General features: G+C 49.1%; 1 protein-coding gene across 1 annotated transcript in view; it reads left to right on the top strand.

Annotated features, from left to right (window-relative positions):
- Positions 1–21,879, top strand: part of FSTL4 (follistatin like 4) — a 403,664-nt gene that overhangs the window by 354,504 nt on the left and 27,281 nt on the right. Inside the window, exons 8-11 of the mRNA XM_027607114.2 lie at positions 2,365–2,485; positions 17,016–17,177; positions 17,553–17,687; positions 18,706–18,732. Coding sequence (XP_027462915.1) covers positions 2,365–2,485; positions 17,016–17,177; positions 17,553–17,687; positions 18,706–18,732 — 445 coding nt within the window. The remainder of the gene's footprint in view (positions 1–2,364; positions 2,486–17,015; positions 17,178–17,552; positions 17,688–18,705; positions 18,733–21,879) is intronic.

Here is a 21,879-nt window from a genome sequence, read left to right as displayed (position 1 = left end):
ACTCTAAATATGTCGTGAAGGAGAGCTCTACTTCCTCACCCTGTGAGAACTGGGCTTTGTTCCGTTTTCTGGCTTGAGTTTTTTTTTACACACGGCCTGAGAGATGTGTGGTCCCCATGACCACATCACCAAGGGGGCAGCAACAGGAGGGGGTGCCAGAACCCGAGCCCAGTCGAGGCCGTCCATCCAGGAGGATGGGCTGTGGGCATGAAACCCCTGGCATCAGGCAGACGAGGGAAAGTGCCAGGGGGCCCCCAGCGCCAGACCCCCTACGAGCAGCTCTGGGATCGCCCTTTGGGATGGAGTCCACCCTGGAACCAAGCAGGTGAGGCACTGAGGGGTCCCCGCGGTGGGAGCTGCACCCAGCTGCCCTGCCCTGTTTCCAAGCTGCCACCTCGCCACGGAGCCTCCAAGCAAAAGATATTTTCCTGCAGACGTAGGTTTTGACACACAAACAGCTTAGACCAGAAATATGTCAGCCCAGAATTGACTAACCATTAACTTTTCGTAAGCAACTCAGGTATGAACCCTTTAGGACTCTGTTATGACACAGGACCAATCAGCTATCTGGTGTTTTATTTTTATTATCGAAGCTTCCACAGAGTGATAGGAATGGGGCTTTTCTAAGCAGAGCAATGCTTCAGAGAAAACTCACTGGGCCCTAACCGCCCTCTGCAAGATTTTACTCCATTGGGAGTGCTGGTGTGTATTTTTTTCCTGATCCTGAAAGCGGGCTGCATGCATCCACGAAGCACCTTCCCCCCCTGTGCCCTCCCCCAAGCTTCTCTGAGCCCGCACTCCCTCACCGAGCTAATTAGCCAAAAATCATCCTTAAGGGACTCAAGATGGTGGCAGTGAGGCCCTCTGGAGTGTGAGCGAGGCAGAGGGTCAGCAGCTCTGTGGCTGCCTCGGACAACCCTTGTGACACAGTGACTGGTGGCCTTCCCTCCCTCCTGCCACCAGAGTGGAAAGGGGCACAGGGAATGGCAAGAGTGATGGTTTGGTATTGGCTCCAGGGGGTCAAGAGGAGTTTTGCCTGTCCTGTTAATAATAACAGGAAAACTGGGGCGCCTGGGTGGCTCAGTCGGGTTAAGCGTCTGCCTTCGGCTCAGGTCATGATGCCAGGGTCCTGGGATCGAGCCCCCTGCTTAGCGGGTAGTCTGCTTCTCCTTCTGCCTCTGCCTCTCCCCCGACTTGTGCATGCTTGCCTTTCTCTTTTTTTTTTCCCCTTTGTTAATTTGTTTTGTTTCTTAAATTCCACACATGAATGATACTAATATAATATTGGTCTTGCTCGGACTTATTTCACTTATCATTATACTCTCTAGCTCTGTCCATAGTGTTGCAAGCAAATGGCAAATTTCATTCTTTCTGATGGCTGGATATTCTGATATATATATATATTGGAATATACATATATAATATCCAATATTATATATATATATATACACACACACACACACACCCCACATCTTCTTTATCCATGCATCTATTGATGGACATGGGCTGTTTCCATACTCTGGCTATTATAGATAATGCTGCTATAAACATAGGGGTGCATGTATCCCTTTCGGTTAGTATTTTTGTATTCTTTGGGTTAAAAACCCAGGTAGTGTGATTGCTGGATCATAGGGTAGCTCTCGTTTTAATTTTTTGAGGAAGCTCCCTACTGTTTCAACAGTGGCTGTATCAGTCAGCATTCCCACCAACAGTGAAAGAGGGGTCCTTTTTTCTCCACACCCTCACCAACACCTGTTGTTTCTTGAGTTGTTGAATTTAGCCATTCTGAGAGGTGTGAGGTGATAGCTCATTGTGGCTTTGATTTGCATTTCCCTGATAAGTGATGATGAGCTTCTTTTCATGTGTCTGTTAGCCATCTGTGTATCTTCTTTGGAGAAATGTCTGTTCATGTCTTCTGCCCACTTTTAATTGGATTATTTATTTTTTGGGTGTTGAGCTTTATAAGAAAAACTTGCCAGCCCTAAGCAAGGCCACCCCGCAGAGCTGCTCAGCAGGTGGACAAGAGCCCCAGGAAACCAGCCAAGCAGGATGAGGATTAGTAAGAGGGGCAGGTGAGCCCAGTTCTTAGAAAGCAAGAGGAATGAGCGGGAAGGTGTTCCAGTCCGTCCTCCCAGGGAGAGCGATTCAGGCCTTAAGTGGATGTACAAGGTTCAGGTTCCAACAACACGGAAGAGAGACGCAGTTCCTGCAGCCCAGGCCGGCCTGGCCCTGCAGGCAGCTCTGGCCAAGCAAAGGGGCTCAGCTGTAGTGTTTCTGTTTTCCGGGAAAGGCGGGAGACCGGGCTCTCCTTCCCAGCCTGCTCAGTGGAGAGGCCAATCTAGTTGTCTTCCTCGCCCTGTGCAGGACTTCGGAGAGGACAACTCCCTCTACATCACCAAGGTGACCACCGTCCACATGGGCAACTACACGTGCCACGCCTCCGGCCATGAGGAGCTCTTCCAGACCCACGTCCTGCAGGTGAATGGTTAGTAAATGGCTCCATGCATGTCGTCCCCTCGAAGCGCTCCCAAAATGCTGCTCACGGCAACCCTCCCCGCTCCTGTAGTCTCTCTTAAAGATGTGTCCGAGCCCAAGATAGCCTCGTAAGTAAGTTTACTTACTTATGTAAGTTTACTCTCTCGCAAGTAAAGGGGAGCAGTGGAGAGAGGGCAAAGTCGGCTGACTAGTTTGTCTGGCTTCACCGGGAAGCCTCCTCTGATGAGGTGGTGGTGGTGCCAGGGGGTGAGTCACTCGGGCTAGTCACGCTCAGCCGCTGAGGCTCCCGCAGACCCGGGAGAATGTGCCCTGCCCTCCCATGGCGATGGCCGGTGGCGATTCTCTGGGATCCCAGAGTAGCAGACACTACAACACACCACTGTCCTTCCAGCGACGTGCACACATATCACTTGTCCACGGGGAGGCGCTCCTTCCTCCAACGGGGGCTGGTTCCCATCTCCCCACCAGAGAGGCTCACTGAGCTTGGGCCCGGCTAAGACAGATCCTGAGCAAGCTCGGGAGGTTTTCGTTGCTTCTCACTGACTCCCGTGTTGCCGGGACTCCTGGACACTGGGAATATGAAACCCCTCCTGAGGGCAACTCCAACAACTAAAACAGCCAGGGTTTTCTGAGCACAGAGAGGGTGAATCACTGGCCAATCCCTGTGCTAACACATCACCTAGACTTTCCTGGTCAGTATGTTCCACGTTATGGATAAATCTCTGGGTAAGGTCACTTGTCTGGAGTCACACTGCAGGCGGGTGTCTTCCCAGACCCAGGACTGTGCTTTGACCTGTGTCACGCTGCTGGCTGGCCCAGCCTGGCCACTCCAGCCATCAGAACAAACAAGGCATCACCGTGTCTTGGCAGATCAGCACCCCACAGAAGTTAGATGTGTCCAGCCAGGCCTAGCTGGGCATCACTCCTAGCACTGAGCAGGGTGTTCATGTGTCAGTGTGGAAACTTCTAGTCAGCCCTAGATCTTTCGCACCAGCTGGTGCTCAGGGCTTCTGCTCCGAGATAAAGTGAGCAAGGTGTTAAGAATGATTACATAATGAGGCTCAATTTCACTCAACTCTGGAACCAGGGTAACAAGCCATTTAAGGACAACGGGGTGGTGCGCTCAGCTGGAGTCTACATGTACCCTACAGGATGTTTGCGGGATTTTTATAGCCATACCTGCCTAACCCATATCTTAGGATTTACCTTGACCGGGGACATACTTAATTGTTTGGGGTTTTGTAGCTGTGTTTGCCGGCTTGAATCAGGCCTGTGATGAAGTCACGAGATTTCTCCAGAAATAATCCAGGCGTTCCTAGTTACAACAGCCCCTGGGGGAGTTAACGCAGACTGGATTCCAAGGTCAGTCGTAAGTGCAGCCAGCACGTGGTGTCTGGGCAGGGGGGGGGGAGGGGGGGCTCTCCCTCAGCAGGGGGCAGAGCACGAGCTCTGTAGCGGGAGGTGGGTTTTTCCATCTAAAACTGGCAAGTGGTGCCCAGCACGGGACAATGAGGGGGACTGTTTGGTTGGGAAACAGCTGCCCACGGTTTGCCCCAGGTCTGTCGGGTCCTTAGATGAGCCTGGTGAAGGGAAATGAGCCCTTATTCACAGACTCTTCATTCTGCCCTTTGCGTCCTGCCCCCACTTCCCAAGAATGGGGGGCACAGGGAGATGGCTTGAGCCTTGTCCCCTTTATTTCCTCCAAACAACTCCCCTGAGGGGGGGAAGGGAACCACCTGCCGAGGAACCGTAGTACCTCTCAGGTGAGAGTCTGTGCTCGCGCCGGGCCTCTAGAAGAAACTCTGGGGTCTCAGAGGCCTTCATACACTAAGTGGCAAGTCCATGGTGCGAGGGGTGCCCTCTGCCCCGTGTTCCCCCAGAATTCTGCGACTGAGGGCATGATGGGGATGAGCTAATGTGTCACTCCCAGAGCTGAATCCAAGAGTAAGGCCCAGACCCAGGAGCACCATGAGGGGTCGCTGGGCTGCAAGGAGAGAACAGGCCCCTCCTGCCAGGTGGGAAGTGGGCTTTGCAAAACTGGCATTGGAGAGCCCCATTCACACCCTCCCCAGCCACCTCCCACCCCCACCGCGGCCCCCCGCCATTACCTAGTCTCCACTGGAGAGGGTGATTTTGGCCCAGGGGAGTCTACACACAGCAAAACCTCCTGCTGAGAACCAAAAGAGGGCACTTGAGATCCATTTCCTAACTGCTGACAGATTTAAGGCCTCTCTTCGAGCAGAGGCACTATCGGCAGTCAGAGGGAGCATGCTGGGACCTCTGTACTTCGTGATCAGTTTCCTATGTCACTAAATAGGCCGCTGGTGCTTGGCTCCCATGACAGCCAGGCGAGGCCACTTGGGTGGCCCTAGCTCCAGTAGCCCATGAGGTTCCTGAGCTGGGCTGGGCTGACTCCCAGGCACTTGGGGGTGATGTGTAGGTCCACTAACCAGCTCCTTCGTGGGAGCGCAGCATGCTAATGTAGGCCCAGAGTTGCCTCCCAATGACATAAGTCCACTGCCTGTTGACCTGGGAATAGATGCAAGGCTTTCTGAGTAGTCCAGAAGTTAAGCTTACTTGGTTAGACAGAATGGGGAAAATGTCCTATCTGTATGGGAAGATGCTGAAAATGGAATGATATGAAAGAGACAATTAGGTTAGCATCTGTGGAGTACATACTGTGTACCATCCCTGTTTGACAGATGTTGACAGGGCTGTTGTAACTAGGAACGCCTGGATTATTTCTGGAGAAATCTCGTGACTTCATCACAGGCCTGATGAGGTCACCAGGGATCGGAGAGATTCAGTGATCTCGGGACCCCATGACCCAGCCCTGCAGTTAGTAACTGCAAAGCAGATCTTGACTCCAAAGCCCAGACTCCTAACACCTGGCCTGCCCTACCCACCCTTACCAAGGCATCGTGTTACTGCTATTGGAGAATCCGGCTGTCGGATGCGAGTGTGGTCAGTCAGCAGCTGTGTTGGGCTGCTGCGGGCTCTACGCTATAGAGGACAGGTCCCAGGAGGGCCTGGGTGGCGGCCTACCGTGGCGCCTACGGTGGCGGTAGGCGCAGGGAGCTTTGCAGGCTGCAGCTTGGTCTCAGAGGCTCTCGGGCGGAGCGGCTGGGATGGCCGAGAAGGCCCTGCAGGTGCTCAGGACAAAAGGAGCGCTGCCTAGCCGAGGAATCCCCTGAGGAAGGGTGAGAGAAAGCAGCAGCAGATTCATCTGAGGGATTTGTTCCCTTTTGCCATTCATGCCAAGCACGATTGAAAACCATGAAAGATGTGCCTGAGCTGTCTGGGTAGGATCCGGTGCAGTTGCCCAGCAGTGCTGTTGGAGGTCTGGTTTGGTCCCCACTTGGCCTGGCAGATGGCCTGTGGCTTACTGAGCTGAGGCGCCCAGTCAGGGAGCGATGTTCCGTGTCTGTTCCTCCCCATAGCTTCTCCTCAACGAGGGAAGGGGGCAGGGGATGAGAAGGGGCAGAAGGAGGGCCCTGCCCAGTTACCTGCTTCTCGGAAGGCTCCAAGCGAATGGCAGATGTGCTGGGGAGCTTACGTGCGGCCTGTGGGCCCAAGACACCGAGAGCCCACTCTGGGGAGCAGGAGCTGGGTGAGACTTCTCCACTCTAGGCCCAGGGCAGACCCCAGCTAGCAACACCTGTCCCACAGAATCTAAGACATGAAGCCTGAGCCAGAGACACCTGGGTTCCAGGGCTTGTACTGGTGTTTCCTTGACATACAAGGAAGGCAAGTAAACTCACTTGTAAAATGGGAATAACAGTAATACCTCCTGCCTTACAGGCCTGATGAGATCTGATAGGTCTACAATGCTTGGAAAATGCCTGATGCAGATAGAGTTCACAGTTCAGGGTGGGACAAATACGGGAGAGATTTTTGGTTGTCTCAAGCCCCATGTTACTGTAGTTGGTGGACACAGATACTCTGAGCTCGTGGCCCCTCGGAGAGCATGCAACCCTATCGGATGGGAAAATGAAGACCCAGAGAAACTGGCCAAGCCAGGAATAAAATACTGACTTCTTCCTGGAGCTGCCCCACTCCCTGGTGGCATGGGCCAGACCCCATATACAGGCAGGATGCCCATATTCTGGGGCTTCTCCATCCCCAACTCTGCCTTGACCGGGTTGGCTAAAGGGAGCCCTTCCAGGCAACCACTTCTCTCAAATTATTAGTATAACTTCCTCACAGACCAGGCCTCCCAGAGATGAGGCCCAAAGGCTGACATGATTTATAACTTCATGCAAACCTCCCGCATTGCCCTCCTAGGAAAGAGCAAGAACTTCAGACATAAATGATGAATCCATTAAAATTAAAACACCCTCCAACTCCCCACAGGTCAGACAAGTAACGATTCATTCCCAAAACACAATAATCATCTCCCAAATCTGTTGATGACTCCAGCTTGGTCCTTTTGTGAATGCGCCTCTTACTTAGGACATATTTATGCTGCCTTTCACCTTGGAAATGATCCATGTTTCCCAAAGAAAACGGGCCTTTGTGTTACATATTCAAGTGTTTTCACTGGAGGGTTTTGCAAATTTAAAAGAAAATGAATGTGTTTACCCAGAATATATTGATTTGAAATGATTTTTCGTGTGTGAATTAATACAAAAGGAGAGGGGCGATCCGGGCCAAAGGAAAACAGGTGGGTCTTTGTTGCCAGCAGGAAGCTCTGTCTGCACCCCACCCCCTCAGTCTCTCACAGTGAGAATGCAGGGCTTTTCCTGACTGGGCCCCGTCCCAGTGGGGACCCGGGCTACCGGGGTCTTGACACCTCCATGCCCCCCGTTCTTCTCGGGCTCTCCTGCCCCCCAGGAGGCTACGTCCAGATCTCTGGCACTGGTAGGAGTGACAGCTTCTGCCCAAAGTGAGCAGGTGTTCCCTCTGAGCCTGGGGCCTGGTCCACACCCGCTGCAGGATGAGGGGATGTGTCATCAGGCATGAGGAGGACAGTTCGGTTCTCAGGGCAGTGAGTGAGCTCCCACCCCACTGATAGGATGATGCTTTTGTTTGGCTTTTTTAAAACATCTTTGTGTCCATTTTCCAGGTAGCAAGTGGTCAGGTCAGGGCACGATGGGCTTCTTGGTGGAGCTCCTTGACTTCTCGAGGTTGCCTTCCACGTCACAGGCTCCCTTTGTCCAGGGCATGGAGCCAGGAAGACCCAGGGGGGCTAGGACTGGGTGCAGGGTCCCTTCGATTGCGGCTGGCCTGGCGGGACCCCCGTAGTCTCCTCCATGCCAGTCTCTCAGGACAGATAGGATGGGAGGCCTGAGCCACTGGTTCACAGCAGGGCGGAGGCAGCTGCCTGGCCCCGCAAGCCCATAGTCCGTGTTCACGGACACATACACGCAGGCTCATCACTGCAATCTGGGTCCTGCCACCCGTCAGCCTTGTGTCTTGGCCCCCACCTGTCCCCAAATACTCCAGCCAATGAATTTGCACTGATGGTTCCCTAGGCTGAGAATTCTCTCCCCTCCTTTGCTGCCCACGTCATCCGTCAGTTGTCCGTGTAACCCACGTTCAACAGATGCGTACTGAGTTCCTCCTGTGGGCCGCTCCCAGGCCACACGCTGGAGACACAGCAGTGAGCAGACCAAAACCTCCATCCTCGTGGAGCAAGTCTAATGGTGATAAGTACTGAGGAGGAAAATGCAAAAAGGGACAAAGTCAGATAAAAGGTAGCAAGTGAAGGTCTTACTGAAAAGTTGACATTTATTTCAACTTGGTGGGAGAGTCACTAGTCCTCCGGAAGGATCTTGGCCTGAGCATCCGGAGGACAGAGTGGCCATTTTTTGAGACAAGAGGAGGGTTGGGGAGCAGGTTTGGGGAAGAAATCTCCGAAGCTCATGCAGTCATGGTAAATGCCAGGTGTTGTGCAGCCAATTGGGCTTCCGAGCGTGAAGTTGAAGGGACAGATTAGACCAAGGAGGAGTGGTCAGCTGTGCCCAGTGCTGCAGACAGCTCAGGGAGGATGGGGTCAGAGAACCGGGCATTGGGTCAGGTTTGATGTGGGGCAGTTGCTGGAGAAGAGCCATTTCCATGGGGTGGGGGGAGGGGGGAACATCTGCCTGGAACTGACTCAGGCAATAGGGGAGAGAAATTAGAGCCCCCAGATATGGGCAACTCTTCAGGGTGCTTCCGTGGAGAAAAATGGGGCAGCACTGGGGAGACAGTTTGGGGGAAAGAGAGGCTTGGGGTTTTTTTCCAAGATGGAAATGAAAAGCTTTCTATGGGCTGATGCGAACGCTCATTAGGAAGTGGAAAGGGGCGCAGGAGTAGGAGGGAAGTGCTGGGCATGTCCTAGAGCAGGCTGGCAGGGATGGGACCTGGGAATGAGGCTGGGGGTGACAGAAGATTCAGAACCAGAGGCGGGAAGGAGAAGGGTCTGGCAATGGTGGTGAGAACCAAGGAGGACACCTGCCCCACCTCCCAGCCTGCTCCAGAAGGAGGTGAGGGAGAGAGCCACAGCCCCTGAGGAGTCTGGAGAAGCAGTGTTGCCAGGTTTCCATCTGGGCGAGAAGGTGAAAAAAACGTTCATACAAGAGTTTGAGGATATAGGACATTTCGCTCATAGCTGAACATGAGTTCCAGAAGATGACAACCGAAGGTTTGGGGGATGAGGGTTGCCCCAGAGGCACAGGCATCTTGCGAAGACTGATGTGACCCTGAATCAAGGGCCTGAGGAAAAGTGTTCTGACGATCCCCATTTGTGGAGTCGGAGCACGAGTGGGAAGAGGGGGCCGTGGCAGATGGAGCATGCAGAGGCCTGAGGCCCCCTCTGTAGTCCTGCGGATGGAGGGATGGAGGTCAGAGGAGGAGCGGTCTCAGCCCCCGGGATGACAGTGGCTCATGGAGACCTCACGGCCAGCAGAGGGTGCCTCTCACTGTGAGCACCCCTGCCAGGGGATGTGTCTGTGCCCAAGAGACAGTCCTGTATTTTTAGGTGAATGACTCACTCCACACCCTTGACTTTCAGTCCGGTTTCATTTCGTTCTAGAATAGGGCCATGCATTTCAGTTCAAAGTTAGCCCTGAATTGGTCTTTGAGAGCTTTGAAGTCAGAACTGACTCCGGGTCTCACCTGGAAGCTGATAGGTAGGAGCAGATCCTCCAGCCCCATTCCAGATCTCCGGGATCAGACTCTCTGGGGTGAGCACCAGTGTTGTTTTAACAAGCCCCCTGGGGTTTGCACATACTCCAGTTTGAAAACTTCATGGGTCCACAGATTCTATCAAAGGTCGGGGCTAAGGCAAAGGACAGTCTTCAAGGCTGGTGCTGACCACTGGCCATCTTACTGAAGAGGCCAGTCCACAAACCACCAGCTGAGATTCCCCAGTTTGATAGACAAAGCTACCATCAGTAAAGGGACAAGCCCCATGGGCATAAGGTAGCTCAGTATTTCTCTTGTGAGGTGGACAGTGGATCTTGCTCTCTTCTAGCAAATCTTCCCCCACCCCTGTCCCCATGCACCAAAAGCTCCCCTCTGGTAATGCTCATCGCACTTGAAGTTCATTGTTGAACCACCTTGCCCCTAGACAGCAAGCTCCGTGGGGATAAGGGCTGGTCCACTCATATTCCCTGCTCTGTCCATAACGCCTGGCAGTTGGGAGGTATTTAATAGATGTTGGCTGCACATAATGAATTGACAGAGCTTTGTAAAACCAATCCAGACCATTAGTGTGGTGCCTGACTCGGAGTGGGGGGATGCCTTCAGCCCTCCCCTGGCCCTCTCCCCGACCCCTGCTTGGCAGCATTTGCTACTGTCATACTTTGTAATATCTGGTAGGAAAAAATGCCCATCATCACCCTCACCTTTCAAAATTTCCTCAGCTGCTCTGGCACATTTTTTTCTTCTGGGTAAGTTTTAGAATTTTTTTGTCGAGACCCTACCAACTGATATTCATTGCAATTAGATTAAATGTATGTTTAACTTGGGGTATCTCATTTCTTTTTTTTTAAGATTTTATTTTTTTATTTGGGGGGGGGTCAGAGGGAGAAGCAGACTCCCCACTGAGCAGGGAGCCCGATGCAGGACTCGATCCCAGGACTCCAGGATAATGACCTGAGCCGAAGGCAGACGCTTAACTGACTGAGCCACCCAGGCGCCCTGGGATATCTCATTTCTTAACCAGAGTAAATCTTCCACTCCCAGAAGGTATCTCTCCAATTATTCAAGGCTTTTTTTTTTTCCTGTGTTCTGTGAGGTTTTAGAGTTTTTTCATTTAGGTCCACAGTGATTTCTGTGTGATCACTGCCAGTAAGTAAATAAGCTATTAGTTTTGTATGTTTTGGTGCTGGCCCCCTTTCGGCACTCACTTATTAAACCTTACTACTTTGAATTTCATTATCTAGAGCATATCCAGGTAAAATATCATTTTTCTCCATCCTTTTAATACTTCTCATTTCTTGCCTTCAATTGACAATCATACCCTGCATTGTGTTGAGAGTCTGATATTGCCTTCTTTTCACTTTTTTTCTAACTTAATGTTTCACCATTCTGGAAAGAATGGTACTATTTCTTCTTTTTATGGAGATATTCTTCATTGTAGGAAACAAATATCATTCTGTTCCTTATTTATTGAGGTTTTTTCCTCTAAGAAATTGATTCTGAATTTTTTTGAAAAGCCTTTCAGTGTCTAGCAAGAGAATCAAATGATTTTTTCTGACTGCTTTTGATTTTGGAGGTGATTAATTACAGATTTCCTGATAGTTAGGCATTGGAACGTATTACACTTGGTCACGGTGTGTTCTTTTAATACCAGGCTAGCCTTGATTTACTAATATGTCACTTGGGATTTTGGTATATCTAGTCCTAAGTGGGTTAGGTCTGTAGTCTTCTTTTTTGTGCTCTCTTTGGCAGGTTGTGCCCAGGTTACACAATTTGCAACATCTTCTCTGTCATATTGCAACAGTGATACAACTTGCAACATCTCTGCCCCATGCTCTAGCAATTATCCATTCCTTAAATGTACAAAATAGCCTTCCTATGAAACTACTCAGGGTGAGCTTGGGTTAGTAGCACTTTTTTTAACAGCTTTATTGAGGTGTGATTGATTTACGAAAAGAACCACACAGGGGCTCCTGGATGGCTCAGTCGTTAAGCATCTGCCTTCGGTTCAGGTCATGATCCCAGGGTCCTGGGATCGAGCCCTGCATTGCCTCCCTGCTCGGCAGGGAGCCTGCTTCTCCCTCACCCACTCCCCCTGCTTGTGTTCCTGCTCTCGCTGTGTCTCTCTCTGTCAAATAAACAAACAAAATCTTAAAAAAAAAAAAAACAACTCACATACTTAGTGCATACAGTTTGTATACTGGGACTCAAATACATGAGACATACCCCTGATACCATCACCACAATCCAGGTAATATACATATCCATCACCTCCAAAAGTTTCCTTGGGTCCCTTTGTTTTTGTTTGTTTATTTTTTGTTGTTTGTGGTAAAAACATGTCACATGAGTTCTCCCCTCTTAATAGATTTTTAAATGCACAGTACAATATTGTTGACTAGGCCTCATGCTATGCAAAAGATCTCTACGACTCATTCATCTTGCATAACTGTAAAGTAGCACTTGAAAGGTTTTTAACTATTCTCTTCTTTATTAATTCTTCTCCTTACTTGTAAGTTTCCTTTTCTTGTTGAAGTATAATCAACATATAGTATCCTGTTAGTTTCAGGTGTACATCATAGTAATTCAGTATTCTTATACATTATGAAATGATGTTGATGATAAATCTAGTTACCATCTGTCACCAGGCACGGTTGTTATAATGGTATTGATTATATCCCTTATACTGTAACTATATCCCTTTGACTTACTTATTTTATAACTGGAAGTTTCTACCTCTTCATCCCCTTTAGCTCTTCCTCCCTCTCCACAGCCCCTCCACCCTCTGGTAACCGGCAATGTTTTTCCTGGATCTATGAGTCTGTTTCTGCTTTGTTTTGTTTATTTGTTTTGTTTTTTATAGTCCATGTATAAGTGAAATCATATGGTATCTTTTCTGTCGGATTTCACTCTTATTTTACTTAGCATAATCATCACCCTTTAGGTCCTGTGATGATGTCACAAATGGTAATATTTCGTTCTTTTTTATGGCTGAGTAATTGTGTGTGTGTGTGTGTGTGTGTGTGTGTGAGATCTTTATCCGTTGCTGTATGGATGGACACTTAGATTGCTTCCATATGTTGGCTATTGTAACTAATGCTGTAGTGAACATCAGTGTGCATTTATCTCTTCAGATTGGGGTTTTTGTTTTCTTCAGATAAATACCCAGAAGTGAAACTGCTGGATCACACAGTCATTTTCAACTTTTTGACGGACCTCCACACTGTTCCTCACAGTGGTTGCATCACTGTATATTCATACCAACAGTGCACAAGGGTCCTCTTTCCTCCACATTCTCACAAACCCTGGTTATTGTCCTTTTGATACCAGCCATTTTGGTAGGTGTGAGGTGATAACTCATGGTGGTTCTGATTTGCCTTTCCCTGACGTTGAGTGATGATGAGCATCTTTTCATATCCCTGTTGGAGCTCTATGTTGTCTTTGTAAAAATGTCTATTCAAGTCCTCTGCCCATTTTTTAATTGGGTTATTTGTGCATTTTTTATGTTAGGTTATGTGGGTGCTTTAAACTTATTTTGGATACTAACTCCTTAGCAGATATAGGATTTGCAAATACCTTCTATTCAGTAGGTTGCCTTTTCATTTGTTGATCATTTCCTTTGTGTGCAAAAGCTTTGTAGTTCGGGCACCTGGCTGGCTCAGTCGTTTGAGAGTCTGCCTTCAGCTTGGGTCATGATCCCAGGGTCCAAGGATCGAGTCCCGTGTTGGGCTCCCTGCTCAGCGGGGAGTCTGCTCCTCCCTGTCCCTCTGCCTCCCCCAGCTTGTGCTCTTTCTCCCTCACTCTCTCAAATAAAACAATACAATCTTAAAAAAAAAAAAAAAAAAAAGCTTTCTAGTTTGATGTAGTCCCATTTGTTTATTTTAGCTTTTGTTGCCCTTGTCTGAAGAGATGGGTCCAAAAACAGATTGCTAAGCCCGATGTCAGAGAGCTTACCACCTATGTTTTCTCCTAGGAGTTTTTTGGTTTTAGGTCTTACATTCAAGTCTTTAATCCAATTTTAATTTATTTTTGTATATGGTGTAAGAGAGTGGTCCAGTTTGGGTTTTTTGAAGGTAGCTGCCCACTTTTCCCAACACTATTTATTGAAGAGACCATCTTTTCTCCCATTGTATACTCGCTTTCTTTGTCATAGATATATTACCCATATATACGTGGGTTTTTTTCTGGGCTCTCTGTTCTATTCCATTGATCTGTGTGTCTTTTTTGTGCCAGTACCAGACTATTTTGATTACTATAATTTTATAGTATAGTTCGAAATCAGGGAGTGTGAAACCTTCAGTTTTCTTCTTTTGCAAGATGGCTTTGTCTGTTTGGGTCTTTTGTGGTCCATACAGATTTTAGGATTCTTTGTTCTAATGCTGTGAAAAATGCCTTTGGCATTTTAATGGGGATTGCAGTGAATCTGTAGATTGCTTACCGTAGTATAGACATTTTAACAATATTCTCCCAGTCCATGAGCACAGAATATCTTTGTATTTATTTGTATCTCCTTCAGTTTCTTTCATCAGATTCTTAGAGTTTCCAGAGTACAAGTCTTTCACCTCCTTAGTTAAGTTTATTCCTAGGTATTTTATTCTTTTTTGATGCAATCATACAAGGGATTATTTTCTTAATTTCTCTTTCTGATAGCTTGTTATTAGTGTATGGAAATGCAACCAATTTCTGTTTGTTGATTTTGTATCCTTTGAGTTTACCGCAGGCGTTTATCAGTTCTAGTAGTTTTTTGGTGCGGTCTAGAGTTTTCCATGTATAGTATCATGTCATCTGCAAATAGTGACAGTTTTACTTCTTCCTTTCCAATTTGGCTGCATTTTATTTCTTTTTCTTGCCTAATTGCTGTGGCTAGAATTTCCACTACTATGTTGCATAAAAGTGGCAAGAGTAGGCGTCCTTGTCTTATTACTGATCTTAGAGGAAGAGCTCTCAGTTTTTCACCATTGAGTATGATGTTTGCTATGGGTTTGTCATAGATGGTCTTTATTATGTTGTGGTACATTCCTTCTAGACCCACTTTGTTGAGAGTTTTTATCATTAAGATTTCCTTTTAAGTGGGGTGCCTGGGTGGCTCAGTTGTTAAGCGTCTGCCTTCGGCTCAGGTCATGAGCCCAGGGTCCTGGGATCGAGCCCCACATTGGGCTCCCTGCTCAGCGGGAAGCCTGCTTCTCCCTCTGCCACTCCCCCTGCTTGTGTTCCCTCTCTCACTGTCTCTCTCTCTCTCTCTGTCAAATAAATAAGTAAAATTAAAAAAAAAGATTTCCTTTTAAGTGATCCATTTCATTGGGATTTTCATATTTATTCCCTATAATTGAATACAGTATTTTCATAATTTTTAATTCCCTGTGTTCTTTCTCTATTTTTTTATTGATCGAACTTGCTAGAGATTTGTCTATCTTATTATAAACAACCAGCCTTAGATTTATCTGTCATTTCCATTCTTTTTTGACTAATCGATTCATTCACTTCTGCTTCTCTATTGATTCTTCCCTCACCTTCTTTAGATCTACTTTATGTGTGGTAGGCAGGTTTGTATAAATAAATGGTGATCTAGCAAGAGCCCAAGTTTATTAACTTCCAGGTCATGACCACCCACATTGTAGAACTCTGGATGCTCTACTACCTTCTCCAACTCCCCGCCAGTCCAGTGCTCCTCAACCCCCCAGTTCTAGCTCTGTGCTCTTGAATTACACCCTCCTGACCAAAACTCTACTATCTATTCAACTTGAACCCCGTTCCTCCCTCTTCCAAATTCACAGTGTAGGGAAGTTGTCTATATAAGTTATTATTCCTTTCCTCTCTGAACCAAATGGAGTCAGAGAAGGGAGATTCACTTCCCTGTTCTAAGCAGCCCTCTAGATATGCCTTAGCTAGAGCCCCATTTACTTCCTCCATCCCAGTGGCCTGATCTGCGACAAGACTCTTCTGTCACACCTTGGAACTCTTCTCCAGAACTGCCAACAGAGAAACTGGGAAATGACTCACATTGTGGTGTTGTTGGGTCTCTGTGTGGTTTGTCACACGGTGCCTCTGTGTTTTTGTTACAGAAACAGCTCTGGGATATTTTCAAGGTGGGTTCATGCCCTTTGCTGATTGTCCATTTGGCTTTCTTCTCAGACCCCCAACTTTGCCCTGTAGGTGAACCAGAGGAAAGATTTGAAACTCAGACTGAGTTAATCAGACCACTAGCAGCCTCCTAAGGAGTTTTGAGAGGAGTTGCACAGTCCATTTCTCACAACGAGGCAATGGAGTTTTTGCCTTTGTCCTCCGCCTTCCCAAGAACAGATCACTGGAATACTTGCTCACATTCCAGGATTAGCAGTATTACCTCCTTCTACATAAGCATCAATGTGTTCTATCTCTGCTCCCAAGAAAAACCTCTCTCCTAAAGTATGGGGACACTTTCTTTTATCAGACAATAGGAGCTTCCAGATACCTTTGGGGAAATGTAGTGGCCTGCTTTAGGAGGAATCCATCTTCCACCTTCCCAAAAGGTGTGTGTTGAGTGTAATATCCAGGTAGGTGCCTTTACATAAGCTAATTGGAAGCCGTTTTGGAAATATGTAGAGTAAAATATGTGGATAGGTAAGAGCCCTCAATTCCACTGAAAATGATAATTATTTTATTTCCTGGGCCCAGAGCTAGGGGTAAGAGGAAAGATCCTCCAGACAATCTTCACTTCCTCCAGGAACCTGCCCCGACAGCCCACTTAAGAAAGGCCAGAGATCTGTGGCGAGTGCTAACACCTTGCCCACCCGTGTTCTTCTGATGAGTGGGAGGACACATCCTCAGCCCTGAACTTGACTGCCAGGGCTCATGGCTGAGCCAAGGAGGACACACGTGCCTTTCACCCACGGCGGAGGGGTGGGATGTGAGAAGTGGAGAAATAACAGTGATCCACTGGAAAATCAATGGACTTCCCTGGAGTGCTGATGTAATTAGTAGCCCTGCCCGTCAGTGACCATAAGTGCTTTGTGAAGCACCTTCTGCAAAAAATTAAGCCCTTGTCCAATGGCTTTCCAATAACAGAAATAATATATTTGATTTTTATTCATTCAGAAATAAATGTGCAGTGGCTCTTGCTCTTCACGTGTAGCAGCTGAACGGCATTCAATATCTGGATGTCTTTCTGATCAGATTTAGAATAATGGTGAAAGCCATGAATTACAGGGCACAAAGCCTGACATGTTTATTGCTTACAATTCATTTTATAGCCCTTTCTTCGAGGGCTTGATCTGCTGAACAGGATGACTGTGAGCTAGTAACAAAGAGAACTCCAGAGTCACGTCTCGGTTCACCCCTCTGGAGCAGGTGTCGGGGCCAGAGCACGGGCCCGAGGCCAGGTGAGGGCCCTCTCTGACCAGCACCAACTTCATCCGCAGTGCCACCAGTCATCCGCGTGTATCCAGAGACCCAGGCACAGGAGCCCGGCGTGGCAGCCAGTCTGAGATGCCACGCAGAGGGCATTCCTATGCCCAGAATCACTTGGCTGAAAAATGGCATGGATGTCTCCACCCAGATGTCGAAACAGCTTTCTCTATTAGGTAAGAACCACCCTCGGTGCCTCTCTGCTCTTTCCATCAAGTTTAAGCTGACGCTTCCCCCAGCAGTGGAAATGAGAGACATGATTTGTTTCTAAGTCAGATGTTTCGGGAGTGAACAAACGTCTCCCCAAATTCTCCTGCTGTCTGGGCTCACACAGGTCTTGCAGGCTTTTTGAGCACAATGATGATAACCTGTCAGTTAGATCCCAGGTCAGCGTCAGTTTAGTTCAGCTGTTTCAGCTCTTTCTGGGCGTGTATCATGGATGTTGGCTGCCCTCAGCCCTGCCAAGGGCCTGCACTCTGAATAGAATGGAGACAGGAGGGAGGAGGGGGTCCCAGCTGAGCAGGCCATCCTGAGCACTGTCCTTCCTCCAGCCAATGGGAGCGAACTCCACATCAGCAGTGTTCGGTATGAAGACACAGGGGCGTATACCTGCATCGCCAAAAACGAAGTGGGCGTGGATGAAGATATCTCCTCACTTTTCATCGAAGACTCGGCTAGAAAGACCCGTGAGTCCGCTCTTGCCTCTGAGGTCCTCGTTGCGCTGATTGGGGGATGCTGGGTGCAAGGGGACCAACTGACCAAGGCCACACCCATCATCCATGAGCCCCTGAAGACAGGGGTAAACTCCCATATTCTGTGCTCAAAGCTGGGGACAGAGGGTGCCCAGAGGTGAGCAGACCTGCCCTGGCAGCCTCGACAACACACAGACAGAGAAGGTCCCTGGACAGCAGAGAGTGCCCAGGACCACAAGGAAGCTTGCATATCCTAGCCCCACTTCTGCCTCCTCCTTGCTGTATAGACTGGAACCTCTGCCCCTCACCCACAAAATTCCTCCTACTCTCCACCCACCAGTCAGTGTTGCAGATTCCATATATGATAGACTAGATATCAGTTCATGATCTATATCACATGCTGCCATCCCACCATGGCCCAGGAAGTGGCCCGGCCACACTTGCACACATAACCTTGAGTCCAGGGATTATAGCCCACCTGGTGGCCAAGTGTGCCTTCCCTGGTAGCCACCGCTCCCCAAATGGCTCTGCAGGCATGATTCCATGGACACGGGTGATAGATAGGATCTCTTGCCCTTATTCAAAAACTCCAAGCTGAGTCTTCATCATCAAAGGAGATCATTAGAAGTGTTTCAGATGGTCTTCCTAGGAGAATCCTAGTTGAAAAGCAGCATGGCTTCTGGAAGTAATCAGGAACTCTAGGAGAGCGGGTGCTTGCTCCTTGTCAACCACAGCAGTGGAGGATCCCATTAGTTTCCATGATCCTGGGGACCTGATTTCAAAGACTATTTAGAAATTGAAAAGGTCCCGAGACCTGGAAACATGTGTCCACATCCAGAGTCCCATCAGCGTGCTGCTGCTGGGGCGGAGAGTGGGGCAGACTCCACACACGATGGATTAGGTAGCCGTTCGTCCCTGAAAGGAATCACGACAGTAAAGTTGCTGACATTGTTTTGTTCTCTTTTCCTTCCCTCAATCACGTTCCCGCGCTCCTGATTCTCTGACGCTGTAGTGGCAAACATTCTGTGGCGAGAGGAAGGTACCAAGCTCACTTCTTTTGTGTTGTGCTTGTGATCGCCTGTGTTCGTGCCTCCATTGTGAGGCCATATGTCCATGGGCCACGATCAGCTTGTCCAGACACCACGCAGTCCCCACAGGTGGGGCCCACCTGCCAGACCGGATGGGAGGGGGGAGGTCAATTGTCAAACTCAAGCGTCACACACTGAGAAGCAGATTTAAAACCTACTAGTGTCTTTAATGGACACCAGTCCATTAGAACTTAAAAGTAGGACGTTGCCATCTGAAGCTGTTTGAAACTGTCACTGAAGCAGATTACTTGGCAGGGGTTCCTAGTTGGATGAGGCCTTCAGCTTTTTTCCAGAAGCTGATATTGGTGTTGGGGTTTAGTGTATACTTTGAGGAAATGCCAAAGAAAAAAGCCACCATGATTTCTGTAAATGTATATTTACATGTATATTTTTAAATGAATAGACTTTTTTTTTAAGATTTTATTTATTTATTTGACAGAGAGAGACAAAGAAAGAGAAGGAACACAAGCAGGGGGAGTGGGAGAGGGAGAAGCAGGCTTCCCGTGGAGCAGAGAGACCGATGCGGGGCTCAATCCCAGGACCCTGGGACCTTGACCTGAGCCGAAGGCAGACACTTAACGACTGAGCCACCCAGGCGCCCCTGAATAGACTTTTTTAAATTTGTATTTATCAAACCATCTTTAGATATTAGGTTGGGCCCTAAAAAAAAAAAAAAAATGGCCATTCTTATACATCAAAAATGGTCAAATACTGACAATTTCATGTGGTTCAAAAAATAGCAGGCCCATGTGGGAACTGGGTTATAGAGCCTGAGTCACTGCTTGGGGTGCATGTGCCTTTGTGAACCCCAGCCCAGGGCAGCCCCTCCACCAGAGCAGAGTTCACATCACCTGGAGATAACTTATTCTCCAGGTTAGTGGATGGTGGTGTCAGGGAGGAGTATGAGAAGTGGCAGAATGCACCCTGTGATTTCAGGGTTAAGCACAAAATCTACCTCTTTAAAAGCTGACCTGGGGGGCACCTGGGTGGCTCAGTTGATTAAGCAGCTGCCTTCAGCTCATGTCATGATCCTGGGGTCCTGGGATCGAGTCCCGCATCAGACTCCTTGCTCAGTGGGTAATCTGCTTCTCTCTCTGCCTGCCGCTCCCCCGGCTTGTGCTCTCTGACAAACAAATTTAAAAATCTTAAAAAAAAAAAACAAATAAATGAAAGCCGGCCTAGTTCCTGTCTCATTTTTTCCTCATGAACATCTCATGGCATTTCCTAGAGCCTAGCATATGCGCGTACTCAGAACAATTTCCTGAACGTCAGGCACTGCTGCCCACAGTCCGTCTCAGCAAAACAAAAGCAGAGCCTGAGAAACGAGAATGGATGCCAGTAGGCTTTAGGGTTCCTTGGAAGAACAGGTTGTAGCGATGGCCACTCATCATGGACAGCTGTCCCTCGGCGGTGCGTGACCTAGCTCCTAGGCCACGATGCACGCGGAGCACTTTCCCTCTGTGTCCTTGAGAGGTGGTAATTTTCTAAAGTGAGTTTACTACCAAGAGGCTCAAGTTTCAAAAGTGGAGCCCAGCAAAGAATGCAGGAGGCCCTGGGGTGTGTGAAATGCAGCCATAGAGGCCCCACCTTGAGGCCAACTTAAGACCCCGGCCGCTTTCGGGCTCCCGGCTGGCAGGTGCTGCCTTCATTGTGGACAGCACAGCAGCAAACAAATTCCATCCTGCCCAGACAGCCAGCTGCCTGTACCCTTCACAGCTGGAACCCAGAGCTGGGGGTTAGGAAACACCGGAGCGTAACTCAACAGGCCGGCAGGGAACCGTCCCCTCTCAACAAGAGAAATGAGACAATCGGGGCGTACCACAGCAAAGAAAGCTTCTTCATGCCCCCTTAGGAGAAGCGACGCTCAAACAGAACCTTCCAGGGGCCGGATCATGAGGCTGGCTCTCCTGTGAAGTCAGTTGTTTGTCGAGGCCCGAATTCTGTTGCTGACGATGAGCAAGGCTGTGCTTCGCCTGCCATGTGGCCATAGCTGCAACCCCACATGGAGTCCCCCGAGCTTTCAGTCTTGCACTGGTCCTTGCAGCTGTCGATTTCCCAAGAGGCCCCTGGAGGCCGAGGGACCCCCAGGGACAGGGATTTTGACTCATAGGTCTGAGCAAAAGAAGTTTGCCAGGTGAGAGTGGACAGAGAGAAGGCCCCACAGGGGCAAGATAGATGGGGACAGAGCACATACGGGCCAGAAGCTGGGATGCCCTGGGAGCTGAGACAGGGCCCTCGTGGGTGGCCCCTTCATGTAGCTCTTGGGGACAGGCTGCCCAGCACCCCAGGTTCCCCACTGGGACCTGTGCAGGGTGCTCCCAGGCACGGCTAGCTTCTCAGAGGCTGGGGTCCAGTTGTGCCCAGTGGCAGAGCCCTCCTGCCCAGAGCCCCTCTCAGCACAGAACCAGCAGCAGCTAAGACTGTGTCATGGAGTCAGGGACCTTGATCCACACTGGGAACCCCAGGCACTGGGGCTTCCTGGTCAGTAAGGGCCCGAGGCCCAGAAAATTGCCTGCAGCCGTTGGAAGCAGGTGGAATGTTGGCTCCTATTTCATGTTACATTGTTTTCTAACACTAAAAACTTACCCAGATAGTCAGTGAAGTCACTAGCTGGGTTTCTGAGCATGCTAGGAAAGAGTGTGTTTTTCATGTATTTAATTTTCTTAGCATTTATGGAAATCTGTTGACTATCCTACCTTCACAAGAAAAAAAGTGAGGGAGAAAGAAAGGGAGAACTCAAACCTTAACTATTTTTGTGCCATGTTTACCCTTTATGTTGAGGCACGGTGATGCAGAAGAGCCCGGAGTAGGGGTTCAGGGTCTAGCCCCAGCTCTGACATAAATCCAAGTAGCCTCTAGCAAGCCCCTTCCCTTCCTTGGACCTCAGTTTTTTTGTGTTTATAATAAGGAGGCGGCACTAGCTCCTCCCACGGCCCTTTCTCTGCTAGTCTGAAATTTCTCCCCGCCGACCACAGCAACCACACCAGGGTGGTGGTGGGAGCAGGCGGGTGGGCCTGACCAGGCTGTGGGTCCATTGCCTGACCTGGGGCTGCCACAGAGAAATGGGTGAGGCAGAGGTGGGAGCAGAAATCAGGGAG

Source organism: Zalophus californianus, chromosome 5 (assembly GCF_009762305.2).
Source record: "Zalophus californianus isolate mZalCal1 chromosome 5, mZalCal1.pri.v2, whole genome shotgun sequence".
Taxonomy (NCBI): Eukaryota; Metazoa; Chordata; class Mammalia; order Carnivora; family Otariidae; genus Zalophus; species Zalophus californianus.
Note: the sequence above shows the minus strand (reverse complement) of the source record. Positions and strands in the feature narration are given on the sequence as shown.